This window comes from Falco rusticolus, chromosome 9 (assembly GCF_015220075.1).
Source record: "Falco rusticolus isolate bFalRus1 chromosome 9, bFalRus1.pri, whole genome shotgun sequence".
Taxonomy (NCBI): domain Eukaryota; kingdom Metazoa; phylum Chordata; class Aves; order Falconiformes; family Falconidae; genus Falco; species Falco rusticolus.
The window spans coordinates 47845374-47868741 of record NC_051195.1 but is presented as its reverse complement, the minus strand read 5'-3'; the positions used below and the strand labels follow the sequence as shown (position 1 = coordinate 47868741).

At 46.2% G+C, this 23368-nt stretch overlaps 1 protein-coding gene across 2 annotated transcripts in view; it reads left to right on the top strand.

The window, feature by feature from the left end:
- COL5A1 (collagen type V alpha 1 chain) overlaps positions 1-23368 on the top strand; it is a 160382-nt gene that overhangs the window by 36465 nt on the left and 100549 nt on the right. For both annotated transcript variants that reach the window (XM_037399981.1, XM_037399980.1), the window contains exons 2-4: positions 1701-1868; positions 8040-8253; positions 8892-9054. In XM_037399981.1, coding sequence (XP_037255878.1) covers positions 1701-1868; positions 8040-8253; positions 8892-9054 — 545 coding nt within the window. The remainder of the gene's footprint in view (positions 1-1700; positions 1869-8039; positions 8254-8891; positions 9055-23368) is intronic.

Genomic DNA, 23368 nt, shown 5'->3' with positions numbered 1-23368 from the left:
TTTTTCCCTTTGCAAGAAGTCCTGTATTTTCCTGCCCTTTTCGGAGCTGTCCCCTTTTTTGCAGTAGCAGAAATGCCATGCACCTTCCTGAATGTAGCTGGGTTATTTGTGATCATTCTGCAAACTGGTAACAAGCTTTGCACCCTTGGCCATGCAGCATGGCACGATGCCCTGAGATCCTGATGGAAGCTGGGGCAGCCAGACCAGGGGGTTAGTCCTGGGTATCATTGCAGACATCAGACTATGTAATGTGTGGCTGTCATTGAGGGATCCGAATAATATCACTCTTTGGGAAAAATAATGTATCAGGTAGCAAAAGGATACAGCTGTGATATATCGCCCAGGCAAGGCTAAATGGAGCTGTCAGGCAGACATTTGCTTTTGAATACTGCTGGTGGGTTGAGTTGGGTGGCTCATATTTCTGACAGCACTTTGCTCCAAATATCAAGTCAAAATTCAAATTAAGCATTTTAAGTCAGATCTGAATATTCCACTTCTGGAGACACTATATCTCCTGATGTGAGCAAGACCAGATTGTGAAGTTAGTGAGATGTATCACTTGCATTACTTAATTGATGCTCTAGAGACCTGAATATCTGAAGGTGAACTGGCCCTGAGTTTGGTGTGGGGAGCACTGGGTGTCAGACAAACTCCCTTCATTAACTAGCTTAATGTCTGCAGCAGCAGGAGCCCCAGGATATGAGCCTAACGGGATGTGGTCAAGGAGGGCTGTTGAGGGAAGGAGCCTTTTTCTTCATGTCATCAGTCGAAATGTCCACGCGGATTTTTCCTCTTCTGTGCAGCATATGTGTTTTGCTGGCTTTCTGTCTGCTTATACACACTGGTGCTTGTGCGTATAATTCTGGTGTCACAGGGGGGAATACCTGGCAGAGAGGGGGAACTATTTAACGGGACTTGCCTGGGCTTGAGCTGAGTTAACAGAGGGGGACACTTGGCTGCCTGCAGTGGAGTTGTGCTGCATCCCTGCCCTGTGTCGCCTTGCTGCACCCTGGGCAGAGTTAGACACTGTGCACAAACCCTGCGAGGGTCTGGGTGAGCCTGCTGGCAGCACGGCCAGCCCACAAGCACCAAAGCGCTGTGCTGGGATGCTGCTCTGCCATAACTTGTTCGTACCCTGAGGTGCGTCTTGTGGGTTTAGCTGTTATCCCAGCTAGTGTGACTTCGCATGCAGTTGTTTTGCATGGTGCGTGTAATCCTTCAGGGAAGCTTGCTCAGGTATTTGCTTCCAAATAACTTTTTGGATGAACCAGTTTAAGAAAAAAAAGAATGAAAATGTTGGCAAGCTCTTGATTTAAAGGCTTTCTTTCAGATCATGAATTTCCTGTCTAATGCTTAGTCTTCAGCATGTGCTTGAATGATGGAGATTGGGTGAAGACATCCAGAAAATATAACTGCTGTAGCTAATAAGATGGTATATTCTCCCTGCTGCCCCGGTGCAGACAGCTGATCAACTGTTCGTCTCTGCGTTGAATTAGTGTCTTTGACCAGCAGTACAACATCCTAGCTTTGAAGCTGGTATTAATGTTGTATTTGTAGACGTATTGAAAACTTATTTCATGTTTTTAAAATTGTGATGATTGATTTGTGGGGTGCAGGCTAATACTGATCTGGATCTGAGCAAGTAAGCGAGTACCAGTCCTATTGCCTGCTAATTCTTGTCTCCTTTTCTTTTTCCACAGCTGAACCTGCAGACCTCTTGAAGGTATTAGATTTTCATAATTTACCTGATGGTATAACAAAAACAACAGGGTTTTGCACAAGCAGAAGATCTTCAAAAGAAGCAGATGTTGCTTATAGAGTAACAAAAGATGCTCAGCTTAGTGCACCGACAAAGCAGCTGTATCCTGGTGAGTCCACAGCTTTTTGTCGTATGTAGCCATCTGACCCTTTTTCTCAGATTCCACAGGCATGTATAGGGCACTGCATAATTCCTTCATCTTTTAAGTGTGCTTGCATGCTCCCTTGGCAGGGAGTGATTTTACTGTTTCAGGGGGCTGCAAACTTTCAGTAATCAAATAACATTACAGTAGGTTCTTTTCTTACTGCATTTGTACATAGTGGCGGGTTTCACCACAGAAGATGCGGCCAGTGCCTACATCTGTTCCCTCCTATATTAGAAAGTTTCTACTGTCTCATTATCACACAGTGACATCCAGCTGGGGAGAGAGACTTGGAAGATGCAAAAGAACGCAGACTGTTTTGTTCTGCGTTTGTGGAGTGCCAAGCACAGTAGGGTCTTATTCTGTGGCTGTGGTGTCTCTCATAACACAAATAATCACCATATAAAAATAATAGACTGCCCCACAAGAACAGATGTCCCAAGAACAGTTGTTTGAAGAAATCAGAGGTTCATTAGAGAATGCCACTAAGATGTGGGAGTTCATAAAGCCCTTGAAGAGCTTGTGGGCTACTATTTCATTTGTCACTGAGGATGCACTGGAGCTTAATTTTTTAGGCCAAGAGACAATCACTACTGTGGAGTAAAATGTGCTCGTAAAAAGGCTGGACATAATTATGGACCTAAACCTTCTCAGTGCCTGAGAGCTTCAGTCTTGAACATGTAGTCAACATCAGAATTCTTCCTTCCAAAGCCATACAGGAGCACTGCTGTATCCCTGATTTACAGGGGAGGGTGCAAGGGTGCTGGGACTAGGCATGGTGGGATTTTCTGGGTTTGGTGAGAAAAGCGCCTTTGCTGAGAGAGGTTTAGCAACAAGGCAGAAAGATGCTGCATGTAACTCATCTGTGAAGCAGTAACTTAAGCAAAGCAGGTGCATGCATTCTCCTTTGGTGTTTGTGAAAGAATTAATGACATAAAATGCATTAGCTAAATCAGAGGTAATGTGGCATGCCACTACCAATTCTTTTTAATTAACTTGCTGTATCTATCAGACCCAGGCTGTCAATGGCCTAAATGAGGACTCGGAGGTGAACTGCCGATGCGCTTGCATCTTCCAGTCCTCTGTTTCTTTCATTGCATGTGTTATTACTGAGGTTATTTTCAGACTTCATTATTACCCTGCTGTGACAATTAGCAGGTGAATTATATTTACTCCGTGGTGAGCAGGAGCATGCCCTGTGTCTTGCATACAAACTGAGAGTCTGACATGAAGATGAGATCAGCTGTGGGCTGGTAGCCCTTTGTCGCCTGGTCAACCCTTAGCAAAGGACCTGCTTGCTTTTTTTTTTTTTTTTTTTTTTAGCCCTGTTTCAGCATGTGCAGAACAGTGTATTTGTTTTTATTGCTGCCCAAGGCAGGACAGTCTTTTCTGACCATAGATAATACATCAAGTGTCCAGCTGCACCCCTCTGCCAGGCTGTACCTTCACATCCCAGAGGGCTGTGCCCTGTGGATATGGGGAATATTTGTCCCAAGGACAGGCTGCAAGTGCCCTGCAGTGGCCTCTGAGCCCATCCTTCTGTCCCAAGGCAAGATCAGCCCAACCTCCCCAGCATGTGTTGAACAGCTTTTGTGTGCTCTTTCTGTGTGTCTGAAATGACTCCAAGTGTTAGCCCAGCTGGTATCTTCAGGCTCAGAAGCACTTGAAGAAATGGTTCCAGCTGGGAACATACAGCTGTAGTGGATTCGAGAGCTTTCCAGTATTGCTGTAGCCAATTGTGTTACGGAAACCGGCTAACAGTGGTGACCTCAAGATACATAAAAAAAAAAAGGATAGAGTATTCTGGCTAATTGTCATAAAAAAGAGACTGGATGATACCCCTTGTGACAAAGGTTAACACAAAACAGCGTGAAGAACTGAATCGTGGTCACGGGGGAGGACTCAGCATTGTAGATTTTCTTGGGTTTGTCCCATCTTCCTACTTGCATGTCCTCACCGAGTTTTCAGTTTGCATCTACTGTCTTCCTTGGGTGAGAAGATCTGGATGGTGTTTCCCTGGTGTCATCAAGCAACTTTTCAATCATTTCATCATCTGGACAACCACAGGGTGGTTGAAGAAGCCCTGTCTCCAGAGACTTCCAAAGTCATTGAGTCTGTTCTGCTGCTTGCTAAGGAGATGGAAGGCAAGAATGAAGTGAAGAACCCCCAGTGTTTTCCATCAGATCAACAGATGTTTTCTCAGTACATCTCCATAACTAGATGTGACTTCAGCTCACACCACCAAATGAATGAGAGAGGAGATAAAGATAACAGAGTAATTGCAGTGCAATGTACCAGGGGAAATGTGGTTTTAGTGATTTCGTGTTAACAGGCGGGTGGGTTGTAGCATAACTTTCCCTCTCTGCTATAGAGCACCCTAGGCAAATGTACACTGCACATAATATTTTGTGCTAATTAGAAGTCAGTGCTTTTCTAAGATGGTAATTTTATGGGCTTTGCATTCTGCTGCCACAGCCACAGCCAGCAAAGCAAGATATATCTATATATATATTTTAGAAAGCTTGTCTGTTTTTTCAAGCTCACAAGAGTGAGAAAATCTGCTGAGATGCTCTTTGTCCTTGCTCCCTAAAGTTCTGCTTCCCAGCAAAAACCATGCTCTTCCAGCGGAGGCAAGAAAGGCAAAGTTTTCAGTGGCAGCCAGCAAAATGTCATTTGCATTCTTCTAGCAAACTCTGTATTCTCCACACTGCTTGTGGGTGTCTGCATATATATATATGTATACACATGTTTAAAAAGAGCTCAAAAATCTCTATTATAGCTTGAACAGTCATCTCTGAGGAAAACAAGCCAATCCAAAACTGAGAGTCTTCTCAGATGAAGAAAAAGGCCAGAAGTTGGTGACACTGTTGAAGAGCTGTTTCCTTTGAAAAGTGGCCCTGGAAATGATACCATCTCGCACAGCAGATCCACTTTGTGTTTGTGTCAGGAACTGGATCAGCTCATTGTTTTTGCTGATTTTTTGCTATTTAAGCAGCTAAAGCTTTCCTGTTCTGCCCAGATCAGCAGCAGGGCTCTTTATTTTGGGCTGTGTTGGGATACACCTGCAGAATCTGGGTTAGGGACAGCTGGAACCTTCTTCCTATTTTGAAGACCATGAGATTGTACCAAAGCTTTTTATCCCTGGTTGTGGTCCTTAGGAAAGAAGGAACTCAGCCTGGCTCTACTGGTTTGCATATTGGGGCATAGCACAGATGCAGTCTGCTCGAGTGAAGCTAGTGACATCGGTGTGCTGTGCAGGGAGCCACGTGGGATGGAGGGATCTGTGCCCACCCTGCACCTCCTCAGCAATTTCTGTGGCTCCATCTGCGAAATTGGAGTCTTAACCCTTTGCTGCCTTGCAGGAGGCTGAGTGTAGTGAATTTGAAAGGATTTGGCCATGGGGTAAAAGAGTGATGCTGAGCCAAATTCAGCATTGGTGCAGTGCCGTTCAGTGATGGATGTGCCACATCTCCCAGCATGAGCTCATTTGAAGTGAATCAAATATAAGGGCTTAATCCCAAACCCTTTGTTGGGGTGGGGGGGTGTCTCCATTGTCTTTAAGGGGATTTGGGTCAATTTCTATGTGCTTCATATATTTATTATGATGTATTTATTAGTATCGCTGTCTGTGTGGATGTGTTTTCATACATCATTCAATAGCCTGGGTCATTTCTGGCTATGACAGTGAAGGCATTGTTATTTTGCCAGGACAGCAGAGCAGTAACAGAGTAATGTCAGCTATAATTCATCCATTATGGTTATTTGGGTTGAGAAACTCACATCACCATGGAGACATTTTAATAATAATGAAAAAAAATTTAAAAGCAGCTTTTTAATGAGTTGGCAGCTTGTCCAAGTTGAAAGGTACTGTATTGTGGATTCATAATGAAATTTTGGACATGAACTATTTTACATAAAAGGCCCAAAACTGTAGCTTGTAATTGGAACCAGGAAGGCGTATGGTCTTGATTCAGCTCTACAGGAGGATTTGTATACGGCAAGAGGGAGATAAAGCTCAGTGCATCCTATGGGAGGCACAATAATCAGATGCCTGCATTTGCAAAATATCTGGGTCTGTGTCCTAGGGGGAAATCAGGCTATAATCATGGCATTTAATTACTGCCTGCGAGTCCTCTATTCAGGATACTGCTTTGTGCTTCTTTCCAAATGTTATTTAACTAAGGTGAGGAATATTAAGTCGGTGCAAACAGTGTGTGTCTCTGTAGGTATCCTCAGAGATCTCCCTCGGTTTCTGCTGTTTGCACAAGCTGTTTGTAGCAGTGCTGTGGTTTGATGCAACCCAGCCTGCCCGTGCCTCCTGCCTCCTCCACCACCGGGTGATGCAGCCCTGTGCTAGGCAGCTAGAGGCATTTAAAACACTGGTTTGTTAACAAAAGTTAAAGCAACTCCCAGGCAAAAGAGGAAAGCTCTTGGCCTCTTAGCGTTTGAACTCGCTAGCTTTGCTGTGGTTGGAAGAATTCCCTGCTCCCATCTTCCTGGTCCCCTCCCTGGGTCAAAATCCCTGATGCAGCCTTGGGATACCATCTAAGAAAAGCCTGAAAGGGTTAAAGGGGATCTATTTGAAGCTTGTGGGCACTGAGCTTGACATTTTTTTGTGGTTTATGCAGCTCTGCATCTGCAGTTTAAAACTGCTCCATTGTGGTGTTCCCTTCCCTGCGTGCTGCCGGCTGCCACACATGTGGACAGTCCCGGCACACACCCCACTGCGCCCGTGGCGGGGCTGCCCCACTTTACTCTGCCCTGCCATGGTTTAAGATTTCTCAAGCCGATACCCAGGGGTACAATGCAATCCTTGTTTTTGAAAGCCTGGACCTTAAAGGAAAGATAGCCTTCAAGTCTCACGCTGCTGACATCCAGCATCGAGGAGGTTATGGGCTGTGTGTACCCTCTGTTTCAATGGGTGCCGTTTCCAATAATTTGCTCAAGAAAGCTCCCTTACCAATACTTCTGGTGTTTTTAAGATGTTCTGTTTGGGATATTCATCCAGGCTTTTCCATTTGGGTTCGTCTTTCCAGTCCGAATGGCAGCGAAAACCCAAGCAGGGGAGTTATATGCTGCACAGGGTGTGACTTGATGCCCATATTGACCTGAAATTTAAAATGTATTTGTCTGGTGTTGCAGGGGATTGACCCTTCTGCTGCACAGAGCTTTGCCTCTGTACTGACAGTACCGCTCCGTACTTTATTTGCTTTAATCCTCCAAACCTTGCCAAACTACAGACAGGAATCACCTGACATCAGACAGGGTTGCTTTCCTGAGTGGAGAAAAAGCTGGGAAATTTGTTACGTGCTTTTTAATAGGCAGACAAATTATTTGCCAGATTTATTTCTGTGTTCAGATTCTTGTGTCTGCACCACCGCTGAAAGCCAAAGCCACAGAATGCTCTGTTCTTGTCTGGAATAGGCAAAACCTGATGCAACTTCCCTACTCCTTAAATAAAACCCTTCAATATTGTGTGTGCCTAAATGGCACAGGATGCTTAATTTCCTCCATCCCTCTGACATCTTAAGTTAATTTGGGAACCTCATGGTATACGACAAAAAGTTTTTTGCCATGTCTCATAAAAAGCTCTAGAGCATACTAAGGAAGGCTTAGGTGCAAATAATACAGATGTAAATGGACAGCTTTTTCAGAATGTCTCTTTCCCCAGCTCTATGGGCTGATCCCAAAACACTAGACCCCTTGCCATCCTTTGCTCACAAGTTCAAATGTGGGATGGCTTTTGGCACTGTGCCAGGTCGCAGTAAGGGCTGGAAAAAGGTTTTCTTATCATAAACGAATGATCCTCAGAGATGCTGAGTTCTGTGCTTGGGTTTGTAACGTGCCATTAGAGCAGGTAGACCTTGGAGGACACTGCTCTACACCAGCTTTGCTGGTGCAGTCTGCTTGGGGTTGCAGCTCATCCCAACCCTGTATCACAACAGGCTTTGGGGGAAAGCCAGATCTTCACCTGGCAACTAAGATGCCACCCTGTATAAATTCTTAGGGTTGCAGATGTGCATGCATCTGGAGAGAGAAACCAGAGGTCTCCCCATGGGTTATTAGACAACGGGACTGTTTCTGTAAGGTTTAATTTTCAAGGAAAACCTGACTAACCTCTTTGCTTTTCCACTCCAGCTTCCCCATTCCCAGAGGACTTCTCCATTCTAACCACTGTAAAAGCGAAGAAAGGAGGTCAGTCCTTCTTGATCTCAATTTACAATGAGCAAGGGATCCAGCAAATTGGTGTGGAGTTGGGTAGATCTCCTGTATTCCTGTATGAAGACCATACAGGAAAGCCAGGCCCAGAAGACTATCCTCTCTTTAGAGGCATTAACCTAGCAGATGGCAAGTAAGTGAAATTTTGTGCACAAAGGAAAAAAAAATGGTACTTTGTTTATGTCAATGCCAGCATGTTGCAAACTGTGTAAAATAGGAGTCGTGCATATATAAATGTACATACACACTTGACTGCTGCCCAGTGTCCCATTTTTGAGCTTTGCCCTCCGGTGAATATATGCTGCACGTATAAAAGGTGTGAATCACCGGTCAGTACAAATTGTCTTGACACTTGTGGAGAGGCAGGAGTACTGCTGACTTGTGCTGCAAAGGGCCTTAAGAAATCAGTTTGTCTTGCAAAATCCACACTGAATTTTTTGCAGGACTTAAGGAGGGTGGAAAGAGGGGGATAGGCAGGGAGTTACTGGTGTGGTTTCTTTCTTCTGCCTCTTGTTGAAGCCAGAACTGGCACCCTCCTACCTGTTTTGGAGGGATGAGAAGTGAATGGCATCATCTGTCAATACAGCCTTTCTATTTCTAATGCAATCTTTAGGGTCTGCCCAAGGATGATTTTCACATGTTTGCAGACGATGGCTGGCATGAAGGTTTGCAGAATATCGCTTTATGAAAGCTTCACTGTTGTGCAGTCATTACCTTGTTCTTGAAAGCCCAAGGCTCTGTTTAATACATTTGTGGACTGTATTCTTCTAGGTGGCACAGAGTAGCTATCAGCGTGCAGAAGAAAAATGTCACCTTGATTCTGGACTGTAAAAAGAAGATAACCAAGTTCTTGGACCGAAGTGACCATCCCATCATTGACGTCAATGGCATCATTGTATTTGGAACAAGGATATTGGATGAGGAAGTCTTTGAGGTAAGTCATGACAATGAGCAGGTCTGAAGATGTTCCACAGAGATGATGAGCTGGGTTCTGGCTGATGAGGTATTTACAGCTCATCTTTTGAAACTAGTATTGGATTTTTGCGTAACAGAACACCATGGTATGTAATCTGAATTTTATAATATTATTTTATTTTTAGTTTTTGTTTTGACTAGGTAAATATTTTCTGCAGTAGTGATGAAAGCAGTGGGCCAGATGACTGACTGGAGTGAGCTCCTCTGCTTTTATGCCCTTGCACTGGTTCTAGACCAGCTCCTGCCCTGGGATTTTGTAGGTCTGTAGCTGTTGTGCTCTCGGCTCATTTAGCATGGGAAGGGCTCGTGAGGTTTTCATTCATCCCTGTGTTATGATCTGGATAAAGTTGCAGGGGCAGTAAATGAAGGCTGAGGAAAGAAGCTCCCCTGCAAGTCACAGCTCTCCCTGGGGCTGTTGGAATTTGCTCTTTTCCCATGCCTTGGCCATTGATTCTTGGTTTCTTGCACCATGACATAAGGGGACTCTCCTCGACAGCTTGTTTGGCAGCCCTGTCACCTCCCACGCGGCAACTGCTTTTAAAAAGCAAACCAAAATCGTGATGGGTGGCATGTTCCCATGAGCTCTTCTGATTTAAGCAAAGAGAGAGAGGATTATTTATAGACAAGGTACATATGGTAGTCTTCCCATAGTTCAGCAACTAGTTTAATACATATATTTCACTAGCAATCTCAACTTCTGTGGTCTGCTGCACTTCTGAGGCTTTCAAGTATATAAGAATCTTGTCTCTGGTCTTTCTTGCAAGGTAGAATTGCTTCCCTGAAATCAGCGCCAGTGCAGTGAAGTGTAAACTCAGACCTATTAATCTCCATCTCCTTACTTTTATTGCATTTATGTGGAGGAAGAGCTGTATCTCATGGGCCTCCCTGACCCAGCAAGGGATGGGGAACGTCTCTTATCAGTGGATAATTACAGCCATAGCGAAGCCAGCTCTTGTCTGCATTTTGCTGTTGCTCGGGAGGAGGGTTCCAGTCTGTTTAGCATTACCAACATCTGGGAGCTGGTCTGCTGTAAACAGAGCAAGAATGCATGGGCTGACCCTTGCTGCCAAAATCCCAGTTACAGAGTTAGAGCTGAATCTCTAAATTGTATTCAATTAATAGACATTCCCTGGGAAGTTTAACAATTAAAACGGAAAGTAAAAGCTGGGTTTAATGGCCACTGGAGTGTCTTTTGCAAGTGTGGGACATTCTGCCAAAAATTTCAGCACTGGTTGCCTTATTTTAAGTGGAGTTGTTATATAAATTGGGGAGCCACTTAGAGATCTTGTAGCACCTCCAAACTGGATAAGAAACCTGCACTTTAGACTACTTCCTTTTGCAAAGTAACACCGTTTCCAAAACTGCTCCTGAAGCTTGAGATGTTCCGGGGTGGCTTTTATCACTCACCTGAATTTAGGACCGCTGATCCCCCTGCCAGGCAAGGGGATGCACATTTACGGGTGGCAGAGCTCTCCCAGCTCTGCTGTCAGCCCATCCCATGGGGCTGGCCACAGCTCCCCTGCTGAAAAGGACTTACCTGGGAGGTACCAGCTCAGAGGGCTTATGAAACCTCCTCAGTCCTGGGAGGTGGGGTAAAACAGAGCAGGTGTTCCCCTCCACTGGAGCCCGTCCTGGGTACGGGATGTAGTTACAAGATCATTGCAGGCGCTTACAGAGAACTGGACAATTACCAAGCATGTTTTTTCCTCTATCTTTTATGTACTGATGCTGTGCAGCATGTATATAAAAAGCTACCTCTAGTTCTGGTATTTGCCCTTTTTTCTTTTGTAATGCTCATCAGGCAAAGAGGGTTTTCGGCATATCCACACACAGGCTAATCAAGATGCCAGCAGCTTTACATGAATGTAATTAATAGGTTTCATGAAGGCAGTGGACTATAACCTAATTTCCTTCATATCTCAGCAACTTTATTTCCTCTGGCCCTTCCTTTCTTCTTTCTGCAAGCCTAAGCAGAACCAAGCAAACCCATTTCTCTATAGGGGAAAATTGTGGCTCAAAACAGTGGGAAATGTGTGTAAACTGTTAAAGTTAGGTTTTCCTGGAAAGCTGATAATTTTTGGACTGAATGCACAATGATGAGAGATGAAGCCGTTGCATCCTGCAGGCGACTGCGCTGCAAACCTTAGCTAAGAAGATGTTCCCCAGGTCTTTTTGGGACCTGTGGAGTTGCCCGGCTTTTACATGTTTGTTGCTTTTTTTGCTGGCAATGAAAATAACCCAGTTTAGCTGGGAGTGGGATGGGAGGGCTGGGACGGGCTGTGCCTCAGCACGAATCAGCGAGAGCTGTAAGTAGTGGGAGTTCACTCTTCCTTGTCAGGGCTGAAATCAAATAAAACCCCAAACGCTTTTTGTTTTGTTTTGAAAATTATAATTATTCAAGCTCGGGGGTCTAGCTGGGGTCGCAAGTGGAGCAGCCCTGCTGCATTCATCCCTCGAGTGCCCCGATGGGGACTCCCTCGCTCGTGCTCTGCTGCAGAAAAAGCCTGGCAGGGAAGGTTAGAGAAGTTTCAAAATATTTCTCTAGCACAACATTCTTCCAGTGGAAAAAACCCCCTACTTCCTCTCATTAAAATTCAATTAGTTTGGAGGCTGTGTGGATCTCTCTGTACGGCTGGGGGAATGCTGGGTAGGTTTGAAAAGGGGCCAAGCCCGGAGCCTAGGTTATACAAGTTAAGTTTTGTGCTGAGCTGTTGTTCAAAACAGAAGTTTACAAATGTCAGGACAGGCTCTCACGCCGGGGTTGGGAAGTGGTGGCCGGCTTCAAGCTGTGACTGAGAGGATGCTGTTGTGAGACAGCAAAGGGCTTTTTGCAGGGGAAGGGGAGAAAAGAAATAGCCCATGGTGCGGGATAAACACTTTCTCTCCGCTTGCAGGCTGTAGTAAGCAGCGTTCCTGTGGCTGTAGCAGTGCTGGAAGGAAGTTAGAAGACATGTGAATGTTATCTCATTTTTAGAGGGATTAACTGTTTCTTTTGATGTGCTTTTTTTAAACATGCATTAGAAACAAAGTCCTAGCACAGTCTAATGATTAGGCGTAGGAACAGAGAGAGGATGAAGTTTGGGAAAGTCCCTTTCCCAGAAAGCAAAGCATCTTCTGCTTGAAACCCAGGGAGACTTTCCAAAAAATCCCAGGGATGTGATGACCCTGCTCCTGCCTCCACTCTGCAGCGATGCGCCTCAGGAGCTGCCTAGTGCCTGTGGTCATTGCAGGAGTCACCTTTTTGTGCAGGACCCTATCAGTTCTTGCATGGGTAACGAGAAACTGGAGCTGTGAGCCCGTCCCTGCTGGCAGCAGGGTGTGGATCCCAGAGCTGAGCTGTCAGCCTTTGCTTGGGCTGATCCCTGGTAGCCTGTGCTGGTGTAAGAAGAGCCGAGAATAAGTTGAGCAACTGTCAGGCCAACACTTTGCCTGCCCGAGGGTTTACTTGGCTGTTGTAAGTATGCTTCTGCTGCACATTGCGCCCATCAAACTTGGCTGTAGGCTATTGGGGTGCTTTGTGGGCTTTCATCTGAGATCGTCCGTGGAGGATGCTCATGCCAAGGAATTTCTGCTCCATGCGCAAGTTGTCACTGGGGTCAGGGGACAGCATCTAACTCCTTGGGGCTTGCTCCTTCCCTCACAGTGAGCAGTCAGCCTTGCATACGGTCTCTTTCCCACCCCTAACCAAAGCCTGACAAAATTCTGACATCTTTAGCCACAACGGCATGAAGCTCACATAATCCATTTGGCCACCGTGTCCCAGGACCACAGGGATGGTACCTCCCCATGGGGTGGCTTTTTCCAACCTGCTGTTTGCTGTGGTGGTCTGGTGGAAAAGCAGTTCAGCTGGCTCTGGGCTGGAGAAGTTCTGGGTTAGCAGATGTGGGTTGAAACAAAGTTCAGACCCTGGCTCAGTAAGGTCACTGGGCTGCGTTTCAGTCCTGGAAGAGTCTGTATTACAGCAGTGAACTGAGAAATCCCATAACCCACAGCTGGAGGATCTTTATGCGTGGAAAGTGCTGCACAGTGTCTGTGGCAGGTAAATGTTACTGTCTCTGGGCTGCATTAGGTGAACTTCACCCCTTTGTGATGGTCTTTTGAAGCATCTCATGTAGTCCCATGGAAAGAAGTTTAGTTCTTGCAGTATTGTGTGGTCCAGCCCTGTTCTACTGCTCAGCATTACTCTGTAGACCAGCACTTCACAGCGATGGGCTGATGAACAAAATGAAATTTGTTCAGATCTTGCCAAAGTCCCAGATGGTGACATATTTCATATTTCTGCTAGATATCCCATTTTGTCTTCTGATCTGTCAGGAAGAGGCTATTGCGTGAGGCTGCTGTGCTGACAGTGTGCACCTGGCTGGCAGAGCTGGCCATGGCATCATTAAAATTGTGGTGTGGGTGTTTTGGTAAAATTGCAGAGGACACCCTAACAACAGGCAAGTCCATTTGATGTAAATTATACTTGGTTCACCTGTTTAAAATCTTGCAGCACTGTCCCACAAGGTAACTGGTGTTTTGACCCTCTGGAAATAACATTGGTTCGCAGCGGTGTCTGGTATTGGTGTAGATGATATTAGTTTTCCCATAAGTGGAAAAGCTCAGTGCATGTCTGTATTGCTTTTCAAGCTTTATGTCCTTTTCTGCTGGCTCCTTTGGAGACAAGAGGAGCTTATTTTGCCCAGCTGAGTGCCGTAACTGTGTCTCATTGCTCTAGCTGGTACTGTAAAACTAAGTGGTTTCCTCTGATCCTGCCAAACATGGTGCAAAGTGAGAGGGTCCCAGACACCTGCAGACACCATCCTGCCACCACCATGAAACCCTGAGGGGCTGACAAATTATTTGTTGTTAGTTTGTGCCAAAGCTTGTCCTGGGTTGAGATATGGTGTGCTGCTGGGGTTTTGATGATGCTGAAAGGATGGTGCTTTTTATTTTCTTTCCTCCTTTGTGTTTTTGAAGACCACTGGTGAAATCAAGACATCCAGAAATGGAGGGAAAGCAATTTGTGCCGGGATGAGCCAGAAAGCCTGGGCAAGGTGCCAGAGGTGCTCTTAGGGCTGTTGAATGTTTCAAGGTGCAACAAGACAAAGCAGAATAGACGCTTCAATGCTCTTAGCAGAGACATTGGGGCCGTTCAGGTGCTGTGTTGCTCTTGGGTTGAAATGCCAGCTCTCTTTTCATCTTCTGCCTTGTTTACACTTAAAGAACAATTATCACTGCGGTTGATAATCCCAGATTTCATTTCACTATTGTCAGGCTTTTCACCCTCCCTTCCCATGCTCTTGGCTGTAGCATTTCCAGCTCTGGAAAGTGCTCTGATTTTTAAAGTTTCTGTATGTTATTTTTCTCAGACACCTCTGAGGTTATAAGATTATTATCAATAGCTTTTGCTTTAGCGAAAGGTGTACAAATGAAAATAGGTTCCTATACATGTAGGTGCATCTTAGGGTATTTTTTTGGTGTTTGAGCGTGGAAAAATTTAGGAGCCCCTTCTTGCAGGCAGATCTGCTGTAAGCATGTACACATAGCCTCTGTCTACTACTGTGGGAGGCTGGGGCAAGGCAGACTGGTGGTAACTGCAAAATTTGCAGACTTCTGAGCTCACAGGGACAAACATACCATGGGAGCCTCGGGGCTGAATCCATGCCTGAGTCACATCTAGATGCAAGCTTGCTTTGGCACGGCTGTCTTGGCTGTTCCTGCTGCTGGGGGGGTCTTGTGCAAATATAAACAGCAGTGCCGAGGTGTGAAGTGTGAGGGAACACTTATTTGTGTACAGGAGGAAGCACCAAGGTCCCCAATATCTTCAAACCATCATAATGGCCTCGCTGAGTTCAGTGAGGCTTCTCATGAGCGTGGCATGGAACCCATCATGTTCTGTAAGACCTGGGCTTAGCCCAGAGGGTCAGGAAAGAACTGGGCAGAGCTCGTGCTTATTAAGTTTTTGTTAACTTTCAAAAAGCAATTTGTTTTAATTAATTAGTTGTTGGGTTTTTTTTACTAAGGTGAATTTCTCTGTCAAGATGCGCCACAGATCCATGCTCCCGTGTATTTTTCCCTTCCTCGGCAGACTGCTGAAAGAAGCTAATTTACAGTTCTGGCTGCCTGCTTTCCTGGTCCTGCCAAATCTGATTTCACCTCTTTTGCTGTAGAGCATTTCAGGGAGTGCAAAGAGTCAATGTTTTACACCACCAGCATATACCATGGTGTGAGATGATGGAAAATAAAACATTCTGAGCCAGCATTAGGGTTCTTTATTGAAGATGTCTGTAGCTTTCCCCAGTCTCCTAATAATTCTCCATTTAGTCACTGGTTTTCTCGTCATTTCTTCAGCTTTTGTTTTTTTCAAAGGGATCCTCTTGAGCAAAACGGTGCACTTGAGACATATGGATTAAATCACAGAACCAGGTTCTTCCAGAAGAGCAATGCTGCCTAGAAAATGTCTACAATTATTGAAGATTATTCCTCTGGATGGGTTTGCAATTAATAGTGAGATATTTGTGCTAGAGTCCAAGCAATGCAGTCAGTCTAATCAAAACCCAAATGTGATATTTGGCTCGAGTTGGCAAAGTCTCACGCACAGCATCGTCTTACACAGGTGCCCAGGGACGTCATCTGGTTTTATCAGTGTGTCTGTACCGAGGGAGGGGCAGGACTGGATCCAGAATAAGAATTGCAAAACAGCTTGTAAAAGTTAAGTCTGTGCTTCAGGTCGTTTCATTTCAACCCTAAACTGACACCATTTCATCTGACCTCTCACTGTCAGGTGCCAGCAAGGAAAGTGAGAGTTTGCGTGGAAACATCAGATTAATTGTTTGCATACACTTAGCTGAAACTCTTGTTTTTCATTTAGATTTGCCGGGTAATTGCCAGTTTAGCCATCTGGACTGCAGTCAAGATTTGTGACTAGGTCAGGGTTGCCTGTAATGATGTAGCCTTATTAGTCATGATCACAAAATACACATATTTAATGCTTCTAACTTTTCTTGATTTTGGGGGGTGGGGTGGGGATGGGTTCTTTTGGTCAGTGGTAAACTTCATTTCATAAACTGAAAGAAACTGTGCATTGGCATATGTAGGTAATTACTGCAGTTTGCTGGTATCAAATGCCTTCAGGCCTCTGATAGCACACAGCGTGCAGGTAGACATGCTTTATTGTTCAAACAGATCATAAAAGTACTTTTATTGATGTCTAACGGTTATGCAGTGCATCATTTATCTTGTAATATCGCCAGGTTAAAACATCAGCCTAGGAAGCTGCATGGTCGTAGAGCTTCTTGCAGTTTGTCCAGAGTCAAGACCTCCTGGGTCCTCCTGCAAGACGTTTCACCTCGGGATGGGTGCTGTGCAGTGTTACCCTCAAGGCAAAGGGTGCCTTTGGGTGGAGGCTGCTTCTAACTTACAGCATTACCTTGTGCCTGATGGGCTTTGGCTGCTGGGGGTCTGGGGTTCTTTTTGACACCTGTGTGAGTTAATATGAGTAATCCTCCCCCGACCTCTGCAATCAGGGGCATGTGGGGTGTGCTGTAATTAAAAAAACTAAGGTGGAGTGGCCCTTATGCCCTGCTGATCTTGTGTGAGGTGGTGCTAAGGGGAAGCTGTAGTTATCCAAAGCACTCTGTATTCCTGCGTCCAGCAGAGGATGTGCCCAGATGCATATACCAGGGCTTCGTATCTGCATTGCTTCTCAGAAGGGAAGAGTAAAAGGTGATTTAAATGAAGCTGTTACCAGCAAAGGAGAGTCACAGTGCTTTGCACACTGATTTTTGGACCTCCTCTTTTCTTTGCGGACTGTTTTCTGATGCAGGTTGCCTTAACAGCATTGTTAAGGAGATTATTTTTAGGCTTTTGGTTTGGTTTTTTTTGATTCTGCATGGAAGGAGATGGGGAGAAAGCAGAATCCCAGGAAGCCGGGCAGTGTGTAATAGCGGTGTGCCTGGCTGCCTGTCCTGGCCTCAGCGCTGGTGTCTCCCGTTAGCCTAGAAAAGGGGTTTTAGCCCTTTTGGTGTCACTGTAAGGGCTTTTTAATAGATGCTTCACTGCGCAGTCCCATTTGTGCAGTACCTGTGGGCAAGCATGCCGCTTAGCCTGTTTAATGTGTAATTGTCTCAGGTACAGGCTGAGTCCCTCAAGCGCTGGTAGCATCAGAGCACCCTGAGGAACCTGGTGGTGAGATGCAGTTTGCAGGGAGCCCTGCTCACCCATTGTGAGCCTGTGTGCAGGATGGTAAATGGGAAAAGGCATCCAGCCCCCAGTGATTTCTTCTGGAGGGGTTCCTCCTCACAATTTTGTTAGCAGAGCACGGTGAATGCTGCCGACATAGGGCACTTAGGCATTAAAATCCAGGATTAATGGCCGGTGAAGGACTTGGGACCTCACCCTGGTCTGAGGAACCGCTGGCTTCCCTGCCTGCTCCTGGATAGTCACTTCAATAGCAGTGATGTGCCATGGCTCCAGGGGCTGGCAAAGTGGGGAATAAAAAATTTTTTTTGTTATTATGGTCCAAATAGGCAGTTTGGAGCCTGATGGTTGCCTTACTGGGGACTCCTGCATGCTAGTTGGTTGGGATGAGCTTTTGCATTCGGGGGGGGTGGGTGGGGGGGGTGGGGGGGGCAGGGATGCTGGGTGGGAGCTGAGAGGAACTGTCATTGGGGAGAGATGCTGAGCAATACCATGCTCTCCGTCACTGCTGTCGTGGGCCATGCCACAGAGAGGACAGGTAGGCTCTTGCTCAACTTACTCTGGCCTGGGATACCTCCTGCAGAGTGGGGTAAATGGTTGGAACTGCTAAGGAGGAAAACGGAGTGGTCCTGGAAAGCAAATCTCATCCTACAAAAGAATTTCCATCCGCCGCAGGTATTGTGGGGTTTGGGGAGCAGAGTTGTGTCTGGTTGTTCCTGACAGTCACCTGGCAGAGTCTGATATTTAAATGGTGGCAGGGAGCAGCCCAGGCAGGCTCGCTACACATGATGGATGCTGTTAGGTGTAGTGTCATTACTCTTTCGGCTGATGGCTTCATTTGTAGTTTGCTTCCCCCGCCTTGGATAATGGGAGGAAGAAGGAGGGGGCTTGGTTTCTTCCATGGAAACTCTGAGGTGCAGGAGGCTGATGGCCGAGCCCAGACAGGGTGATGTAATGCTGGAAACCTGCTCCTCTCCAGTGACATCATGCCAAGGTTTGCAGCGGCGTTGTGGACATGGATGTCTGCAGGGAGCAGGCAGCAGGACAGGTCTTCAGGAGCAGAAAAGGCACAACAAAGGGACCCAGAGTGCATTAGAAAGGTACTGAAGAGGAGAGCTGGACATGTTTGGGGAAGGTGATTTTCCTCAACTTGAGCATGGGGGGAAAGCCAAACGCTCATGCTATTGGGGAGAAGCTTCCAGCTGAACTTCATTGGCAGCATTGCTATGCAATATGGAAAAGTGATTATTGAGAACAGAGTATGATAGCGTGCCACCGGCCCGGATCGGTGCATGTTTCCCCTTCCCCGCTAATTTGGGAACCTTGTTCTGTGTGGGAGGTGACACACCAATTAGCCTTACTTGCATAAAAGTGAATTTCTGGAACAGAATCCTGGAGACAGGAAAAATCCCTCTTCTATAGACAAAAAGCTTGGTTGATTTGCATTGTTGCAGCAAACTGTTTTAGGAAGTACAGGCTCATCTGAGCCAAACTCACGGGAGAACCACCGCACCGAGGAAGAGGATGGTGAAGAATTAAGCTCTGCAACAAACTGGTCAGGCAGGGGGGTGGGCTTGTGTTCTTGTTGACCTGGCAGTGATCAAGCTGTTTCTTTGAAATTTAGGTCTTTATTGCTTCTGTCTCATCTTTGTGGGACAACTCTTTGAAGTCTGTCACTTCTCTAAGCTTGTTTTTTATGCACATAGCCTTTCCTTGCAGCGAGGACAGAGTAGACCCAACACAGAAACATAACATCCTAAGTTAGAGTTAGTGTCTTAGTTGACTTTGCATTCAACCCATTCCCTTGTCATTTAGGTACGAACAAATGAAACACATGTTCCTTACACATGGTGAGGCCTTTTTTTCTTTTTTTTTTTTTTTTCTTTTTTTTTTTTTTTTTTTTTTTTTTTTGAGGCAGTCTGGGCTGCTTGCCAAAGCCCAAAGGAAAATCCTAGCCCACTCCAGACATCCCCAGTGTGCAGGTGTACTACTTACTTTGAAAGAGCAGAGCGGGATCGAATGTATATGTTCACAATAAATGCATCGCCCTAGGGACGGAAGCTGGAAGAGGGTATTCCTAATGAGTTGTGCAGAATATTGGATGGGATTGGTGTATTTGTATGTATGTGTGTTTTCTGTTCCCTCCAAGAACACAGAAAAAAGTCTCTAACCGTGGGCTTATTGTTCTCCACACGTAGCCACATATTGGCTGTGGTTCAGGAGGTCGTCTGCTCAAACAGACAGTGCTTTAGCCACTGAAGCGAAATGTGTGGGGAGATGAGAGAATTTGTGGTGAATATTACTTTTGTGCACTGTTCTCTGCTCTGGAATGTCTGCAAACATAGCAAGGTTTTCCTGAGGCTTTGATGCCTTGCATAAGCAAATTTATCTGCAAATGATGTTTACCCTCTTCCAGCTTGCTGCTCAGAATATCGAAATCTGAGCTGTGATGCTCAGCTGCTGCTGGCCACACCGGCCACGCTGCATCCGTTCCTGGTCCTTAATGGGTTTTGTTCAGATAACCACATTTCTGGGCTGCACGTCCCATCTGCTCTTCAGGCCGTAAGGTGTGCAAACCCAGCTCCCTTTCTTGGGATGAACAGCTTGGGTAGTGCCCAGTTTGCTTTATTACGGGGGCTGCGCAGGATTCTGCGTTTAAACGCAAGACTTTTTGAATGCTGAATATGTGATGCTGCACAGAGGTTCTCTTGCAGGAATATTAAAAAAAAAAACCCAAACCAACAACCAAAAAAATAAAACCCCAAAAAAACCAAACCAAACCTAAATCATCTTTCATGGGCAATTAGCAGTGTTGAAACATAATTGCAGAAATACTTTGGAGCATGGAGGTGGGAGGTGTGTGAACGTTGACAAAGGAGGTAGTCCAGTTTTTTGGAGAGAGGTGTTATGCCTGCATGTGCACACTAGCTCAGCTTTCCATTTCCAGCTCTTTCCTGAGCAGCTCTGGCCAAATTCACAGCAATGGTGGGAACAGCAATAGGAACCTGCATAAAAGCTTCCTTCTCAGGTGGTCCCAGCAGATGTGTCATGCTCAGTGCTCCACGGTTTGGTGATTTGTCACCAGCCAAGCACAAGAAAATTCCTTCCCAACCAAAAGTTGGTGTTGAGTTAAATTCTGAGTGTGTCAGCAGCTATCCCCACAGCTAAGCATGTAATCCCACTTATATCCTGAGATAACTTTGGCAGCCAGGTTTATTTTCCCCCCATTCCCTTTAATCCATAAAACCTGGATTCTGGATTTACCTCCTGGGGCAGAAAACATTCCAAGTCCTGATTAAAAGCCTCTGTATATACAAACCCCTTGATCCTGAGCCACCTTGGTGTGGAGGGCTGAGGGTAAAACCTTAGGGTGGATCTTGGTGTTGTGGCAGCCAAGGGATGGAAAAGCCTGTCTGTGGGGCTGAGAAAATGGCAGCTCAGCTTGCAGGTTAATTCAGCTATGAGGGAAAGAAAAGAAAAGAAAAGAAAAAAAAAAAAAAAAGAGTAAAACCAAGGGATGTGCAGTTTTGGGTACCTTAGTACCCAGAAGAGCTCCAGCTGTTGTGAGATGGGAGCAGGAAGCCCTGATGTGATGCTAGAAGCAAAAAGCCACCCTTTGGTGATGGAAGTGAGCCCAGACTGGGGGGGGGTGGGCTGAGGCTTTCCAAAATGAGCAGTGGGCTTTGGAGCTGTCTGAGGGCTTGCCTGGGGTTTTGTACTGGAGTTTGGGAAGTGTTTAGGGAGTGAGGAGGGGAAAGGATAGGAAATGCACAGAGCAGCAGCATGGGGCTGCCCCCGGCTGCTCTCCCTGCCCTTGTAGCAGTGGTGTGAAGTGGCTGGTGGAGCTGCAAAATGTCATCTGCTCTTCGACCATCACGGATGGCTAAATGTTTGGAGACCTTGGGTTGGATTTCTTCCCTGCAGCCGCCTCCTTTTCTGTCCCAAGACTGGCTGCTCCTCAAGTCTCTCTTGACTGTTCACCACCTTCCCTAGACCCTCTCTTTCCCTTGGCATCCCCCACCTCCATTGTAGCCAGGGGTGGGAACGAAGCCCAAAGCTTTTCTGGATCATTGGGACCAACACCTCCCAGGCAGACACTGTGCCCCCATTTATACAGGGCTGAGTAAAAACTGAGCAACTACCTCCACTTTGCTTCAATGCAGCTCCAACAGCGAGTTTTCAAATGTGTAACTTAAGCCAAGAGCTTCACTTTACTACATATTTTCCACTGTGAGAGAGTCCCCCTTACAATACGCTGGCGTATCCATCTTCGTGTGGGCGGCGCAGCCAGCAGAAGCTGATCTCGTTCCTAATTTTCCATAGATGAAAGGGAAATAAATCAACGTGAAACCAGAGCCAGGAAACGGCATCGTTCAGCGCGGAGCGGGAAGACACAAAAGAGCAACGCCGTGATGTGCTGTGCCGCAGTTTGTAATGAGGGAGAATCTGTTTTTAAACTATCCCTTATGGTTCACACATATGTCATTGAAAAATAACTTCTATAGGAAAAAGCCAGCCCTTTAGCTTGGTTATTAGCGGATTATTTGATTTGGATGAGGAGAGGAAACTTGGAACAGTGTGATCAGCCCTTGGTAAGGCGGTGACATCAGGAGATAAGTTGGATGGAGGAAATGCAGCACTAAATGGAACAGTAAAGAAAATAGGGAGCTTGAGTATGTGGTCAGATCTGCACGACCACAAGAAGAAATGTGAAGGCTGGGCAGCCTTTGGCGGCCTTTCAGGCTCTAATTTGGGTTTATGAGGCATTTTCGGAGACTGCACACTGCTCCCCTCCAGGCTGCATCTCCTCTCCAAGGAAAAGGCGGCAGTTTCCTCATTCTGTACATGAAACAGAGCCTGGATCGCAGGGCATTGACCCTCAGGCTGCGGATGGGGACACCAGCCAGGCTGGGGGGCCTGATCAGGCCACGTGTGTTGGGCCCTGCTGCAGCGGGGATGACCTTTGGGTGGTGACAACTGGGGACCTGGAGAGTGGTGGCACTAGTGGGGGAGAGCTGGGCCTGCCCTGGGCTACCTGGTGCCCAAAGAGCGGTGGAGGACAAGGGGAAATGGGGACTTGGGTTTCTTCCAGGGGTTCCTAATGAATGCAGTGAGGAAGATGGAGAAAATCACTTTTTTGAGCCTGTTCTATGGAGCGCAGGATATTGAGTGTATGCTCTAGAAAGGCAGTTATTTGGAATACACCGGATGCAAAATGAGGGTGTTATTTCAAAACTGCTCATTGTTTCATCTTTCTCCCTCTCAGCTTTATTAACTTCTAGTTAAAGGGCTGGCAGATCATGATAGACAATGACATCCATTCATTTTGTCCTATTCATTTCTCAGAGGGCTGGGCTGGGCTTTTGTGGGGGTTGTTATTTTTTTATTGGTTTTTTTTTTTTCATTTCCACGCCGGACAGTGGAAGGTCAGGCTGACACTATCCTCCCTTTCTGTAAATGCCTCCCACAGTGTGCAGGCTATGGGTTAATGTGGCTTTCCAGCAGGCTTGAATGTGGGTTCTGTGGGATGCTGCCCGTGGGGCTCTTGTCCCAGCAATACCAACCTGCGCTGGTCCCCTCACCCTGGCCTCAGGCACCACCAAAGCGATCAGCACCCAGACTGAGCACGGTGGTGTGGGTGCAAGCTGCTGCCTGCTCCTCCCCTGCACCGCAGCAGCATCAGGCAGGGTGTGCATGCAGAGGAGGGGAAAATCTTTCTTTTTATTTTTTTTTTTTAATTTAATTTTTCCACTGCAACCAGTGATCTGAAGCCAAACTTTGCCTGGTACCTTGCCAGATTGTCGGAGCGGTCAGCATCGCTGGTTGGCGGGGTCTGAGCCCTGCTGGGCCCTTGTGATGCCTGTTGGGCAGAGCACTACCACACTGTCCTGTGATTTTATGCTTGCATGAAAATGTCTTTCCTTGACTGTCAAGAGGAGGCTACAGTTGCAAAAGCCTATTGCCAGGTGCCTCCAGACTTGCCCTGCTTAAGCATAGCCATGGAAGCAAACCTTTTGAGCAAGTATTAAGAGATTTTTTATTTTTTTGGAATAGACTAATTTGCTGCTTGTAAGGGTTCAGAAGCATAATCT